The sequence below is a fragment of the Notamacropus eugenii genome, chromosome 4 (genome assembly GCF_028372415.1).
Source record: "Notamacropus eugenii isolate mMacEug1 chromosome 4, mMacEug1.pri_v2, whole genome shotgun sequence".
Classification (NCBI taxonomy): Eukaryota; Metazoa; Chordata; class Mammalia; order Diprotodontia; family Macropodidae; genus Notamacropus; species Notamacropus eugenii.
The window spans coordinates 37,625,738-37,642,448 of NC_092875.1; the positions used below are offsets into that span (position 1 = coordinate 37,625,738).

General features: G+C 38.5%; 1 protein-coding gene across 18 annotated transcripts in view; it reads right to left on the bottom strand.

Annotated features, from left to right (window-relative positions):
* The window catches only part of CLIP1 (CAP-Gly domain containing linker protein 1), a 143,792-nt gene that overhangs the window by 93,002 nt on the left and 34,079 nt on the right, over nt 1–16,711 (bottom strand). For all 18 annotated transcript variants that reach the window (XM_072600574.1, XM_072600579.1, XM_072600568.1 and 15 more), the window contains one exon: nt 15,039–15,622. In XM_072600574.1, the coding sequence (XP_072456675.1) occupies nt 15,039–15,622 (584 nt within the window). The remainder of the gene's footprint in view (nt 1–15,038; nt 15,623–16,711) is intronic.

Genomic DNA, 16,711 nt, shown 5'->3' on the forward strand with positions numbered 1-16,711 from the left:
GCTAGCTGGTCTCTTTAGGTTTGTATGATGGTCTTCTGAGAAAGGCCCATAGCTAGAGTCTGATATTTTTAAAGTATGGAAGCAAGCCATCTAATTGTACCCAAAGCAGACAAATTGCACCCAAAGCATCAGGAAGAGAAATTATGGAGAAACAGCATAATTCCTGACCACTAAATCCACTTTTTTTTAAAATTCCATTCCCTCCCTTGCCGTTTCCCATCAAGGAACCTGTTACTCAAAGGGAATCATTATAGGGTCACCCCCATTCTAGCCACCTGAAATGAGACAAAGGGTAATTCCTATATGAGACCTTTAAATGGTTTAACTAGCTTGGCACAAGCAAACCCTCTGTAAGTTCTCCAGGCCAACGTAACTCTGCAACTGACAAAACTTTGAGCTGTCTCCATTAGACTACACCCTTATTGTTATAGTGATTGACTTGTTTGCTATTTAAACTTCTCCCTGAAACTGCACCAGTTTTTGGGTGGTGAAACCTTGCCTACTCATTGACTCAACTGTGGAAGAAGTCACAGGAAAATAGTATTTGGGGATAATAATGGGCAGGAACTGAGGTTTCCTTCCCTGGGAAGAACTTGTAATTCTTAAGAAACTGTACCACTAATAATACAGCTAGAAGGAATATACATCGAGGGTATGAGTGAATGAATAAGGTGAATTTCAGGGAATGACATAAAAAAATAATTAAGGGATGCATACAAAAGAGGAGTACCCTGGGTGCCGAAGGAAGAGGGAGGTAGAATGGGGTAAATTATTTCACATGAAGAGGCACAAAAACAAATTACGGTGGAGGGAAAGATGGTGGAGTGGGCTATGGGCATCGTTTGAACTTTACTCTCATCAGTATTGCCTCAAAGAAGGAATAATATACACAATTAGTTGAATACAGAAATCTATCTTACCTGACAGGAAAATAGAAGTCAATAAACATAAACAAAAGGAGGGAGGGAGTGGGTGAAAGGAGAGGGAGAACAACCAGGAAGAAAAATAGGATGGAAGGAAAACACACAGTAATCTTAACTGTGAATGTGAATGGGATGAACTCTCCCATAAAATGGAAGTAGATAACAGCGGATCAAAAACCAGAATCCTACAATATGTTGTTTACAAGAAACACACCTGAAGCAGAGAGATGCACACAGAGTAAATAAAAGTAAGGGCTGGACCAGAATCTATTATGCTTCAAATGAACTAAAAAAATAAAATAAAAGCAGGAAAAAAAAAATCCTGATCTCAGACAAAGCAAAAGAAAAAACAGACCTAATTAAAAGAGATAAGGAAGGAAACCACATCTTACTAAAATGTACCATAAACAATGACCAAACAAGAGATAGCATTATGAAATGTAAAACAGAGAATTTTGATTACATGGAATTAAAAGATTTTTGCACAAACAAAACCCAGTGCAACCAAGATTAGAAGGAAAGCAGAAAGCTGGGAAACAATCTTTGCAGCAAGTGCCTCTGATAAAGGCCTCATTTCTCCAACACACAGAGAACTGAGTCAAATTCATAGGAATACAAGCCATTCCCCAACTGATAAATGAATAGGCAATTTTTAGAATAAGGAATCAAAGTTATCTAAAGACAAATGAAAGTGCTCTAAATCACTTCTGATTAGAGAAATGAAAATTAAAACAATTCTGAGGTACCACCTTACACTTATCAGATTGGCTAAAATGACAAAAAATGAAAATGATAAATTTTGGAGAGCATGTGGGAAAATTGAAACATTAGTGCATTGCTGGTGGAATTGTGAACTGATCCAATCATTTTGGAGAGCAATTTGGAACTATGACCAAAGGGCAACAAACTGTGCATACCCTTTGATCCAGTAATACCACTACTAAACCTGTATCCTAAAGAGATCATAAAAAGGGGGAAAAGACCTACATGTGCAAATATTTATAGCAGCCCTTTTCATGGTGGCAAAATATTGGAAACTGAGGGAGTGCCTTTCAACTGGGAAATGGCTGAACAATCTGTGTTATATGAAGGTAACAGAATACTATTGTGCAATAAGAAACAGCCAACAGGTAGGTTTCAGAAAAACCTGGAAAGACCAACAAACTGATGCCAAGTGTAATGAGAACTAGGAAAACACTGCACACAGTATCAGCAATCAACTATGAATGACTCAGCTTTTCTCAGCAACCCAAAGATCCAAGACAAAGTACAAAGGACTCATAAAAGAAAATGTTAACCACATCCTGATAAAGAACTGATGGACTCTGAATGCAAATTGAAGCATACTTTTTTCACTTACTTTTACTTTTTGGGGTTTTTTTTCCTTTTGATCAGTGTCTTGTTTCACAACCGTGACTAATACAGACATATGTTTTACATGACAGCACACACATAACTATATCAAATTGCTTTCCATTTTAGGAAAAGGGGAAGAAGAAAGGAAAGAAGGGAGGGAGAAAAATTTGGAACTCAATATCTTGTAAAAATGAATACTAAAAGTTGTCTGAACATGTGGATATGGAATATGGAAAAAAAATAAAATACTATTTAAAAAATAGGAGTAGAGAATTTGATATTCTCTTAGACCTCATTCATGCTAATGGGATTTGTTATCTGTAAGTTTACTTATTGTAAATGCTTGAAAATAGAATATTTTATATAAGGGAGAAAAAAGAAAAAAATCAAAGATATATACAGAATAAAAATGAAAGCCTGGAACAAAATTTACTATGCATCAGGTGAATCCAAAAAAGCAGGAATTGTAATTATGCTTTCAAAGTAAAAACAAAAATTGATAATATAAACAGAGATAAACAAGGAATGACATTATGCTGAAAGGAATGACAGAAAACAAACTATCATCAACAGAAACGCTCCAAATGTTCCATATATACTCCTAAATGAGTTTCATGAAGACACAGAGTATCATTATTTAAAAAAAAAAAAAAGACTTTCATATTCCTCTCCCTAAGTTAGACACAGCTGAGAGAAAAACAACCACAAAGGGGTAAATAGAGGCTTGAACAAACTTCTGGAGAAATTAGAGCTAAAAGATTTGGGGTACCTTCTAAAAGGCAACACCAAAGCATATACATATTTCTCAGAACCACACAGAACTTTTACAAAAACTTACAAGTATTAAGAAATGAGTTAGATGACCATGGTAATCTAGTGTTTCATAAACCCAAAGACACAGGCTTTGGAGACAAGAACTCATTATTTAACAAAAACTACTGGGAAAACTGGAAAACAATTTAACAGAAACTCAGCACAGACCAACATCTCACACCATATACCAAGATAAGATCAGAATGGACATGAAATCTAGACATTAAAGGTAATACCATGGGCAAATTAGGGAGTATGAAATAGTTTACTGGTCATATCTATGAATAAGAAAAAAATTATGGCCAAACAAGAGACAGCAAGCATTACTCAATGTAAAATGGATCATTTTGATTATGTTCAATTTAAAAGGTTTTGCACAAACAAAATCAATGCAGCCAAGATTAGAAAGAAAGTAGAAAACTGGGGAAATTTTGTTTATAGCAAATGTCTCTGATAAAGGCCTTATTTCTCAAATAAAAAAAAAGAAATGAGTTAGAGGAACTGTAAATAAATATAAAAAGATAGTAATTTATTCCCCATAGGTCGGACTTTTTACACCTCAGATGGCAAGGAAGTCAAACCAAGAGATATCAACCCAACCTACATAACAGAGGTGCCATTCCTATCTTACAGATGAAATTATTCTATTATATGATACATTAAATCCATTTGTATAGACTAACCTAGAACCTGACTACCTACATTGTTTTTCTGGGTTCTTTGTTCAAAGTTCCGAACAACTAAACAAACCAACCTGTTGAATACAACCTGTTCATCAGTTGGGAAATATGCCTCAACATGGACACTATTTAAGTTCAATTACTTCCCAAATGTCAAACTATAGCCAAAGGATGTTTTGTTTTTGCTTTGGGGGAGGGTAGCCCAGATTTGTGATGCCACTGTTGTAGGGAACACTTAGAGAATAAACTCCCTCTACCAATGTAGGTCTGTACCTTATAATCTTAAAAAGTTACCTAGGACCCTATGTGGTCAAGTGACTTGAGTCCTTGGTCACCTAACCACTGTCAGAAGCAAAGCCAGCTAGACCTTCCTGACTAGAAGCTGGTTCCCTAACCTACTACATCACAAAGTTTACCATTTAGGAATGTGGGAGGGAAGAACAAACTTACATGAGAACTGTGAGCAGAAGCACAGAAAGATACAAAGAGGTGGAGGGAGTTCAAATTTGTTAATCTTGGTATGAGATGGGGAATAACAGAAGATAAAGCTAAAAAGGCATGTTTACTGATAAGTGATGAAAGGTTTAAATGCAAGGTAGCTGGGTGAGTCCAGGTATTATTCAATAGGTAATAAGAAGCCATTAATTTTTCAAAATTCAATTTGGCCATTGCTCTGGAAAGTACTCCTTCCTAATCTCCACCTATCAAAATTCTCTCCCTCCGTTGTCAGCTCAGATGTTACCTCCTACATGAAGCCTTAACTCAATGCCCCTATTGAACCATATCCTTTCCAGCCTCAAATTTATCTTCCAACTGGACCTCTCCTTTGCTTTTATTTTTCATGCTCCACTTTGTATCATAATTACTAGGTCATGTATTATATATTCTTCCTTAAGAACAAACCATACACACATAGCTTTCAGGGTTTATCAAGCACATCCCTCACAACAACCCTCTGAAATAGGAGGCACATCATTTTACAGATGAAGAAATTTAAGAGTTTCAAGGGTTCTGTTCTTGGTCACCCAACTAGCATGCTTAATACAGAATTAAAATCCAGGTTCCCTGATTCCATGTTCAAGCCCTATATCTACAATGCAAAACTGACTCCCTGTTGGGGGTGGAAGCTCAATTCCACGTGGACAGTCTCAGGCGGGTAAAGGTGGGAACTTCTAAATCTTAGAGTTCTCATGAGGCCCCCCATGAAACACCAGGGAATCGAGGAGTGAGACCGAGCTATCTTGTGTATTTCCGCCTCTTCCCGTGAGAAACGTGATGGGAGGAGCATCCCTGCCCTTGAGACTGTCCCGGATCTGGGCACACCTATTGTTATCTAACAGGCACGGTATTCAGGTGCAAACTACACGGCCAGAGAGCTTAATTAGGGTCAGGAAAGCCTGAAGGCGCTCTTAGCGCGGAGGGGCCCTGACAGGACAGAAGGCTCCGTTTTTCCTCTCTTCGCTCTCCCCTCCCCCTCTCTCCCCACTTACACTTCTACTTCCAATCTCTTACCGTAAGATCTTTGCCTCCTTGGGAGATTTCTCTCTCCCTCCTAAGGAAGAGCTCCCCCTGCACATGTAACCAGGACCCTGAATAAAGCCTAACCCTTGTTCGACTCCGGAAAGTCTCTTCTCTCATACGTTTATCCGGTTTGGCCAACCGAAGACCTGGGACAGGTAAGGTAAGACTCGGGTAGCCCTCAGGCCTCTAGGCCTGGCAACTCCCAAGAAGTTTACAATTTACCTTTAGTAGAATACATACCCATTTCTTGGTGGCAAAACTACATAATTTTTCCATAGAGTTTTGCACACAACAAATCTGAAATTCAATTTGCCATTCATTAAACGTTTTTGTTTCATTTTAAAGCATGGTTGTAACCTCAATGCTGTGCTTCTTTGAATACTTCTCTCATAGAGGGTGTTGTACAGCTATAAGCAGAGAAAGACTGGGGCAAGGAGGCTATGCAGATGTGAACTAAGGTAGTTCCAGTAAGAATAATAAAGAAACAACAGAATAACTTATGTTACAAGCTGCATTCCTCTTCTAAATCTTGAACCCTTAAGAAGGTTTAAGGGTTTCTGAAGTTAATCTTATAGCTTTGCCACTCCTAATAGAAGTCAAACCTGAAGAATAAGTCAATATTAGGTTTTTCTGAGAATTTTGGATAGCTGGATCTAGGCAAAATGCTGACTTAAATGAAAAAATGCTTAGAGTGATAGCAACTCCATTCAACAACAAAATTACTTAAATATTTCTTAAAATGCAAACAGTGACAATAGCATTAAAGCTGCTTCTTCCCAAGTGCCTATTTATCATTCTGAGCATCCTCAGATTCTACATGATCTTCTGAGGTCATCTAAGTACTAAATAAGATTTTATCAACCAAAAAAACCAGGTTTGTTTATTGACCTCTATATTTAACCCAGAACAAAAAAAATCAACAAAGCTGAACTTGTTTTCATGTAGTTGGTCAAAAGCTAGAAAAAGGTGCAGGCTCAGGAAACTTTCAGAAATGTGTTGAAAAAAATACATCTAAGATGACATTTAAATGAGAGGTTATTCCTAGACTGAAATACAAGTTAGGAAACATGAAACAGGTAAAAATAAAAGGTGCACATTAACACTGGTTGAAATTAACTGAATTTCAGCTCTTCCTCTTAGCAATCTACTTCAAAGGGCAGCAAGACCCAAAATTCCCAGTCTAGTAAAATGTCCAAAATTCTGAACCTGGGATTAGGAATGGCAACAAGCCCCAACCTTCCTTGTATACAATGCAGCTTTTCAGTGCCAAATATATTAATGATGTCATACACATGAATGTAAAAGGGCAGATACTAATAGATGCTTTCTGACATTCACATTTGACATGCCTAAAAATAAGATTTAAACAGGTGCCCTGGTCTGAGGTACAGAGGTGGGGGAATCAGCAAATGAATATATTAGGAAATGAAGGTGATTTGAAAACAAAGGTATCAATAAAAATTGAAATTAAAAAAAAGTGTTCACTAGACAAAAAAAAAAAGTGCACTTTATACCCTATACTCTCACAGTCAAGAAGCAGGAGAATAAACTTCTGACCAAGTACAAGGTTCTGTGGTCCAACACTTCAATATCTAATCTTTATAACTAGGAGAATCAGGAGAACTTTTCAAAAACAGCTCCAATTCAAAGGCCTGGATTTTCAATCTTGGAAACAATTCAGTACTATGTAAGATTTAGGATTCACATAAGGAAACTAAAATAAATGACCTATGGTAGTAAGGATCAATGGAAGAAAACTTGGATTTGAATCCTACATTACCACCTAACTTTGGGCAAATCTATCTTTTTGGCTTCACTTTCCTCATCTATAAAAAGAGGTTGAACTAGATTATTTCAGTTCTAACACCTATGGATCACTGATTGCTACGCTGAAAAGAAATGTAACCAAACAAAACTGGCATGAAGCAAATGGGCTATAAAATCAGCAGCTTATGAAACAAAGGAAAGAAGAAAGACCATCTCAAAAACTCTTGGAACAAGCAACTGCTCTTGAAATTCTCACTTATGTCTCTGAAACATAATCTCTGAGGTCAAGACTGAGTAATAAGCAAATAATGATATATTATTTATAATATAAGTAAAAAGACAGAAAACACTTCTTCCATCTCTCTCCAAGCTGCACTCATGACTGTCTATCTGAACCTTGTCTACGATGCCTCAGAAACTTCCCTCCACCCCTGGCTTCTCCCACTTCAACTGTGCTCTGCCCTTATAAGCTCTTCCTCTGATTGGCTGGCTCCTCCCAAAAGATCCTTTTGAAGGACAACACCCAGACCAGCCACCTGTTCATTCCTTTACAAGCTATATTCCTGCTCTTGTAAACTTTACCATTTCCCTGTACAGGTAGGTACTCTACTACCTCTCTATATGTTCCATTCAAGTTCCTTCTTCCCCCATCAGAAAGTAAGCTCCTTGAGGGCAGAGACTATCTTTTAGCTTATATTCCCAGAGCTAAACACAGAGCCTGGCACATAATAAGCTTTAATAAATATTTATTGACTTGTCGACTTGATTTGAAATACTTAAATGTATATGTGTTTGAACCATGACACTATCTGCATCCAGAGAAAGAATCAATAAATATAAGTATGCACAGAATAACTTTATGTGTATACATCTATTTGTGAGTAAGGGTAGCCATCTAGAGGGTGGGTGGCAGAGAAAGAAATTTACAATAATTTTGTTATATGTATGAAAGGGATAGCAAGTTGTGAATAGTAGATTTGCAGTTTCATGGGCAATTATCTTTTTTTTACTATGTTAAGTTATGGAAACACTTATTTTATTTCATAAATTAAAAATAAAACAATAATAAAATTAAAAAGGCTATAAAAAAAGAACATGAGCTTATTAAAGACAGGAACTGTTATGCTTTTTTTGTTTCTCCAATACCTAGCATAGTGTCTGTTGCTAAGTAGGTACTTAACAATTGTTTGCTGGGGGACAGAGCCAAGATGGCGGAGTAGAAAGACGCACATACACATAGCTCCGAACCCACAACCCACAGAACGGCTACAGGGGACCAACTCACGGTGAATTCTGCACCCAGAGGCCACGGAATATTGGAGCGAGGGAGATTTCTGTTCCGGAGAGACCTGCAAACCTCTCGCGGGGGGTCCTTCGCGCTGCGGACTGGGCGCCGGGACTGGGAGCAGAGGGTAGCCCTGCAGCGGCCGCGGCACCGAGAGGAAAAGATCCGAGCGGGCTACGGGGACGGGATCTCCAGCGGCCACGCGGGTCCCTCCACCCACAGAGGGACCTGCAAACCTCTCGCAAAAGGTCTGTCGCGCTGCAGACGCGGAGCCCAGCCCGGACCTGCGGCGGCCGCGGCTCCAAGAGGTACAGATCCGAGCAGGCTTCAGGGACGGGATCTCCAGCGGCGGCACAAGCCCCTCCACCCACAGGTGACGGGGGTCAGTGAGAGAGTCTCTTTGGCGGGTCGAGAGGGGAGTGGGGTGCCCCCATGGCTCGGGCCCCCCCGGGAAATAGAAGCTGAGAGGCGGCTGCAGACTGGGGCTCCCCAAGCGGGCGGGAGCCTGGATCCATTGTGGAAGGTCTGTACATAAACCCCCTGAGGGAACTGAGCCTGAGAGGCGGCCCTGCCCCGACCTGACCACCTGAACTTAAATCTCACACTGAATAGCAGCCCTGCCCCTGCCAAAAGCCCTAAGGCGGGAAGCAGCATTTGAATCTCAGTCCCCAAACGCTGGCTGGGAGGACCAGAAGGCAAGGTGGGTGTGAGGAGAATATTCAGAGGTCAAGTCACTGGCTGGGGAGAATGCCCAGAAAAGGGAAAAGAAATAAAACTATTGAAGGCTACTTTCTTGGAGAACAGACATTTCCTCCCTTCCTTTCTGATGAGGAAGAACAATGCTTACCATCAGGCAAAGACACAGAAATCAAGGATTCTGTGTCCCAGCCCACCCAATGCGCTCAGGCCATGGAAGAGCTCAAAAAGAATTTTGAAAATCAAGTTAGAGAGGTGGAGGAAAAACTGGGAAGAGAAATGAGAGGGATGAAAGAGAAACATGAAAAGCAGATCAGCTCCCTGCTAAAGGAGAACCAAAAAAATGTTGAAGAAATTAACACCTTGAAAACTAGCCTAACTCAATTGGCAAAAGAGGTTCAAAAAGCCAATGAGGAGAAGAATGCTTTCAAAAGCAGAATCAGCCAAATGGAAAAGGAGATTCAAAAGCTCACTGAAGAAACTAGTTCTTTCAAAACTCGAATGGCACAGATGGACGCTAAGGACTTTGTGAGAAAGACAGATATCACAGAACATAGCGTGAAGATTCGAAAAATGGAAGATAATGTGAAATATCTTATTGGAAAAACAACTGACCTGGAAAATAGAATCAGGAGAGACAATGTAAAAATTCTGGGACTACCTGAAAACCATGATCAAAAGAAGAGCCTAGACATCATCTTCCATGAATTATCAAGGAAAACTGCCCTGAGATTCTAGAACCAGAGGGCAAAATAAATATTCAAGGAATCCACAGAACACTGCCTGAAAGAGATCCAAAAAGAGAAACTCCTAGGAACATTGTGGCCAAATTCCAGAATTCCCAGGTGAAAGAAAAAATATTACAAGCAGCTAGAAAGAAACAATCCAAGTATTGTGGAAATACAATCAGGATAACACAAGATCTAGCACCCTCTACATTAAGGGATCGAAGAGAATGGAATAGGATATTCCAGAAGTCAAAGGAACTAGGACTAAAACCAAGAATCACCTACCCAGCAAAACTGAATATAATACTTCAGGAGAAAAAATGGTCTTTCAATGAAATAGAGGATTTTCAAATTTTCTTGATGAAAAGACCAGAGCTGAAAAGAAAATTTGACTTTCAAACACAAGAATGAAGAGAACCATGAAAAGGTGAACAGCAAAGAGAAGTCATAAGGGACTTACTAAAGTTGAACTGTTTACATTCCTACATGGAAAGACGATATTTGTAACTCTTGAAACATTTCAGTATCTGGGTACTGGGTGGGAGTATACACACACACATGCACACACACACACATACATAGAGGCAGAGTGCACAGAGTGAATAGAAGAGGATGGGATCATATCTTAAAAAAAAAAATGAAATCAAGCAGTGAGAGAGAAATATTGGGAGGAGAAAGGGAGAAATTGAATGGGGCAAATTATCTCTCATAAAAGAGGCAAGCAAAAGACTTATTAGTGGAGGGATAAAGAGGGGAGGCGAGAGAAAAACATGAGGTCTACTCTCATCACATTCCACTAAAGGAAAGAATAAAATGCACACTCATTTTGATAGGAAAACCTATCTCACAATACAGGAGAGTGGGGGACAAGGGCACAAGCAGGGTGGGGGGGAGGATAGAGGAGAGGGCATGGGGAGGAGAATGCAATCCGAGGTCGACACTCATGGGGAGGGAAAGGATCATAAGAGAATAGAAGTAATGGGAGACAGGATAGGATGGAGGGAAATATAGTTAGTCCTATACAACACAACTAGTATGGAAATCATTTGCAAAACTACACAGATTTGGCCTATATTGAATTGCTTGTCTTCCAAAGGGAAGGGGTGGAGAGGGAGGGAGCTAAAGAAGTTGGAACTCAAAGTGTTAGGATCAACTGTAATGTTCTTACCACTAGGAAATAAGAAATACAGGTTAAGGGGTAAAGAAAGCTATCTGGCCCTACAGGACAAAAGAGAAGACGGAGACAAGGGCAGAGAGGGAGGATAGAAGAGACAGCAGATTGGTCACAGAGGCAATTAGAATGCTTGGGTTTGGGGGGGGGAGGGGATAAAAGGGGAGAAAATTTGTAACCCAAAATTTTGTGAAAATAAATGTTAAAAGTTAAATTAAAAAAAAAAATTGTTTGCTGATTGATATCGATCCATTCAGTTCAAGAAACCCTTAACAGCATCAGTTGCTGCCAATACATGGAACATACTTTTACAAATAATAGTTGAGGCATTTACCCCAGAAAATGAATCACATTTGTCTACTGACTCATTTTATAAACTTGAGAAATATATTCCCACATCTATTATTTGCACCTCGCATCACTGACAGCACAGAGTGGGAGAAAAGAGGCAAATGTGGCATCCTCCAAGCATCAATCCTTAACCCACAATCCATGGTTGGTTTGTGTAACATTCAACTCAATATGATAAAAGGTAGAAGAGGAAGATGGTACAGCAGATGGAGTATGGGGCCTGGAACTGGGAAGGTTCCTCCTCCTGAATTCATATCTGGCCTTAGACATTTACTAGCTATGTGACCCTAGGCTAGTCACTTCACCCTGTTTGCCTCAGTTTCCTCATCTATAAAATGAGCTGGAGAAGGAAATGGTAAGCCACTCCAGTATCTTTGCCAAGGAAACTCCAAATGGACTCACAGTCATTCACAACTCAACAACAACAAAAAAGAAAAAAAGAAAAGGAGTTACTCGAAGCCAATACAGACAAGGAAAAAGGACAGACTGCTCAAGCTGAATGAGAAGCAAGAACAGTATTTGGAGTCAGAGAAGTTGTGTGGGGGAAGATGGGCAAGGGAAGACAAAGAACTGTTGATCTTCCTCAGTACTGGTTACGATGGTCCCAAAACCTTTACTGTCACAGCATTTCAGATTATAAACAGAAAATTTCTTAATCAATGTTTCTGATGCTCAACTTTCTAATTAATAGATGTATAAAGCAAGGCATTTCTATAATCGTCCTTAAAAGTGCCACAGAAAAGCACTAAAAGCAACACAAAGCAGGCCAGTATAATTGTACTATTCCTTTGATTATTATATTAGTAACAACAACCACATTTATACAGAGTTTTAAAGCTTGCAAAGCACTTTCCATATATGACACCATTATGGTCTCAAAGGAACCCTATGGTTACAACAACTATAGTTAACTGGTACCTCCACTTTAAACATAAAGAAACTGAGGTTCTATGAGGTTAAATGACTTGCACAGGTTCACAGCTACTAAACGTAAGAAGCAGAATTTGGCTCATCTTTCTAACTACAACGCCACACATTAGATATGAATTGTGTTCTTTGTGAAAAATTTGCTAGAGATAGGAAGAGAATTCATTTAGACAAACAAGTCCAAAAGGATGAAAGCTTCGACTGAATCTTCTCTGATTACAAGATACAGTTTAATTGTTATTATTCTCTTCTGAAATAGGGCACCCAAGCCAAACTGAGCAGCTGACTACAAAGGCTGACATAAAAACATCCACAATTTTAACTGAAAAAGTTTTAAAAGTTACTATTAAATTGCCTTAAAAACCATCAAAAGTTTAAATAGTGCTATAAGAAACAGCAGTAATCCCTGAAGTTCTAGTTACTTTCAAATGAGATGTGCATAATCAGACAATTAAATCAGACAGAAAATCAAAATTAGGAAAATAAAAATTAGTATTCACGGCTTGCAAAAAAAATGACCTATGTCATTCTTAAAATAATGCAAATTCCCTAGTGATAGGTTCAACAACTCTAGTAGAAAGTAAAGTTACAAAGCACTTAGAGTTTACCGTGTGTCAGACACTGGCCTGAGGACTAGGTGCACAAGGAGGGAGGTCTCATTCTATTCTCCTTCTATGGGTCTATTGTCTTAGAATGTGTCAATTCATCCAAAACAAGGATAAATAAGGTTTAAAAAACAAGTTTCTCTCAAGAACACAGTTGTGTAACTGTTACAAAGCCAATTAAGTATATAAAAATGCACTGTTACATGAAGAGAGCAGCTACCATGCTGCAACTTAGGACAAGAAACTCTGCAGGAGTGGAGCAGTATGCTATGTCTAAATGAAATGCTTTTTAAAAAAAGAAAAGTGCCTTAAATCCTAGAAGCATTAGTTCTTTAGTGTCTTAATTAAGACTAATGAGAAATCTATTGACTGTGAAGCCAAGATATTAACTTCTTGGCCCTGGTTTCTTCTAACCCCTTAGAAGATAGCAGGCATTAAAGACCTCCTACAGGTATGGGAAGCAAGTGTATACAAAAGGCCACATAGAGTGGCAGAAAAAGTACTGGACTGAGAATCTAGAAACCTAGGTTCTAATCCTAGCTCTAGCACTCTCTTTGGAACCTTGGACAAGTCACTTCTGTTCCTCAGGCCTCAGTTTTCTCTTCCACGAACTGAAGAGCCTATACTAGATGGCCTCTGAAAATATTTTCAGGCCCATGTCAAAATATTCATAGAAACATATTCAAAAAATACATAAATTCATATACATAACAAAACATTCACAGAAAGCTTTTGTGGTAGGAAAAAAAGCAGAAACCAATAAGAGAGCCTAGAGATTGGAGAATGGCTAAACAAACAGAAGATAATGTAATATCACCGTACCATAAGCAAGGACAAACGCAAAGAATTCAGAGCAATATAGGAAAATGTACATGAAGTAATGCAGAGTGAAGAAAACAATCAGAAGAATATATACTGCAATAATATGAAGGAGAAGGATATTAAAAAGTAGTTTAGTTCAAATTAAATGCAATGACAGATGTTGGTTTCATAAATAGGCCCTCTCCCTACTCCTCTCTCAAAGGGAAGGGAGGTGGTAGGGTGGGGCGATGACTAATGTTATGTAGTCTGTCAAACACAATGTTGTCTTCTCTGTGTACACATTACATTCTGCTAGTGGAATGGATGCTCCTAGAAGTCAGAAGACTTTTTCATTTTTATGTCTGAATGATCAGAGGCTAGCAGTGTCTTACACATAGTAGTGCCTTACACAGAAAGGTAATTAATAACTACATGAATTGAATTTGTTCCAAGAGAGGGCATTAAGTGGGATGAGATGGTAAATACTGAGAAAGTAATATGTTATAAAAAAACAAAAGGTATCAATTAAACTTTTAAAAATGAAAAATAAGAAGCTCCTTTCAGCTTGAAAATTCTTTAATTCCAACTACACTATTTCCTTATCATACTAATGGAAGCCATTACATGTCTACAAAGCATCTAGAAATGTATACGTATTAAACAGATTAAAGATGTTTGACAAGGTGAATGCTTTTGTATACAACTTAAATATATATTTAAAAAAAGCACTGGACTGTTGTAGTATATGAAGCAATAAATCCATCAAGGCGGCACTACAATTTTGACAGGAATAAAAAGCCAGAAAACAAAACATCACATGTAGTGATTTTAGAGATCGAGTAACCATTATGCCATGTTTCCTGTTGCTAAACAAAACTGGTACTGCTATGCATTTTTTATCCAATAAGGCTTTAAGTCTGATAGACTGGAAGTAATGACAACCAAGAAATAATAATTTTAATTAAAATGAGTATTATTAAAAACTTTTAAAGAGGCCAGCATCTTTAATACTGTTCCCAAGCCCTACCTTTAACATGACAATAACAGATCGAAAAAACAACCTATGGTAAGATCCAAACAACTTCTTCCAAATTTGATTCATCCAAGTTGGTTTAATATTTGCTAAACAGTACATCACATCAATATTTAGTAAATATTTACTACTTTTCTCCTGGCTAAATCAATGGGGAAATCTCAAAACAAATCTTTGAAAATTTGTGCGTCAATTACTCAGGCTACAATTATGTTCTAATTTGTTTTCTTACAAACTGTTCTAACTGAACAACCACAAAACATAGCAATAAATCTAAATTCGAGACCAAAAGCACCATCACGCCTCTAAGAAGGACTTTAATGTCACAGAGTAGCATTCACTGTGCATGAACAGGACTCCATCAGCACGTCTCAAACTTACCAAGACTCGATCACTAATTTTCAGCTCTCTTTCTCCTTTCTTTATGGATCCAGCTTCTGAAAGGTTGGAGATGGATTCACTAGCTGTTTTGGTGAGGTTGCTGATCTGAGCAGTAGTAGAAGATTCCTTAGCTATGGGCTGGGAAACTTTATGGGGAATACTGGATGTGGAAGGTGCAGCTGGAGATGCGGATGCCATGCTGATCATGGAGGTGGAGAGAGGGGATGTGGCTCTGGAAGCAGGAGCGGCCTGCATGCCATTGGCTTCATCTTCTGTCAGCACTTTCCTCGTCAGTTTTGAAGGCCTTGTAAAGATACCCTTTAAAGGTTCACACTGAAAATACCGAACTCCTGCCACTGATCCATCATTCTTGCCAATTGGTTCATCCAACACAATTCCAGCCCACTGGCCCGGTGCAAACTGTGTTTCCCCAAGGAACTGGATGAATCCAGGCTTGTTGCCATTCACCCAAACACGTTCCCCAACTCGAAAGTCATCTACAAACTCTTCATGAGTTTCAGGGGAGGGTGCACTTGATGTTTTATCAATGGATATTGCCTTTTCTACTGGAGCTGGAGCTGGAGCTATAGCAGAAAAAAAAGAAAAGAATATCAGCAGAGATCAAACCTAATACTTAAGCATATACAGCCAGAACCAAAAATCACATATATTGTAAAAGGCAAAACAGACCATTCTGTTTCTGGTATGTACAATTTTTAATTTTTGTTTTTTAAGCAGGAAGAAAGATCAAAAAAAATAAAAGGAGGCTCATTTTAATTGCTACTTAATGGAAGCCTTTTACCAGTTATGACAATGAGGATTGCTGTTTACTTGTAGTTAAGATTAGAAAAGTATCAAAAGCTTCTCAGAGGAAGAGGTTAAATGTAAAATAATGATTATCTAAAGTCACACACAACTCCATTTAGAATACAGTCCTAACTTTATTCTTTCACTGGAGATAGGTCAGTCATTTCTGTCTCCATTTTTCTTCTCAAATTAGTCAACCAGAGTCAGCACCAGGAGCTACCCAGGGAAACCACACATTCACTCTCTAGCATGCCCAAAACTGGCCCATTCAGATGAAAAAGAGACAAGAGCCATACCAAGAAAGAAAGGAGCTATGGAATGAAGAACACAATTATCCTACTCTTCCACACTGCTCCTTAGCAGTGACACATGTACTTTTCAGTATGGCCATAAAATGCTGGAGCTGGAAGGGGCCTCCGACATCTAGTCTAAGGACTACCTGAAGCTAGACTCTCTTCTACAATATGTTCAACAAGTGCTCATCTTTTATATAAAGTGTTGCCAGAGATAAATTTGTTTAAAAACTGCTTGCAGTTTAAGAGGTGAAAAGCCAAAGAAATAACAAAGTATTTTTTTAAAAAGCAAAAGAAAATTGCTAGCTTTTTTTTTTAAAGACTGCTGATACTTTCAATTCAATTAAAATAATCATTAAATATTTACTATCAGCTAGGGCTTACGCTAGGTGCTAGGGATAAAAAAAAAATTAGTTCCCATACTCAAGGATATTTTATGGGAGTATACAAATTCTATACAAATAATTTTAGTGCAAGGAAAATTAAATAGGGAGAGAGTGCGAACAAACTGGAAGGGAGAAATGATGGAGACAAGGGAAAGTTCTATGAAAGAGGTGGCATTCCAGCTGAAGG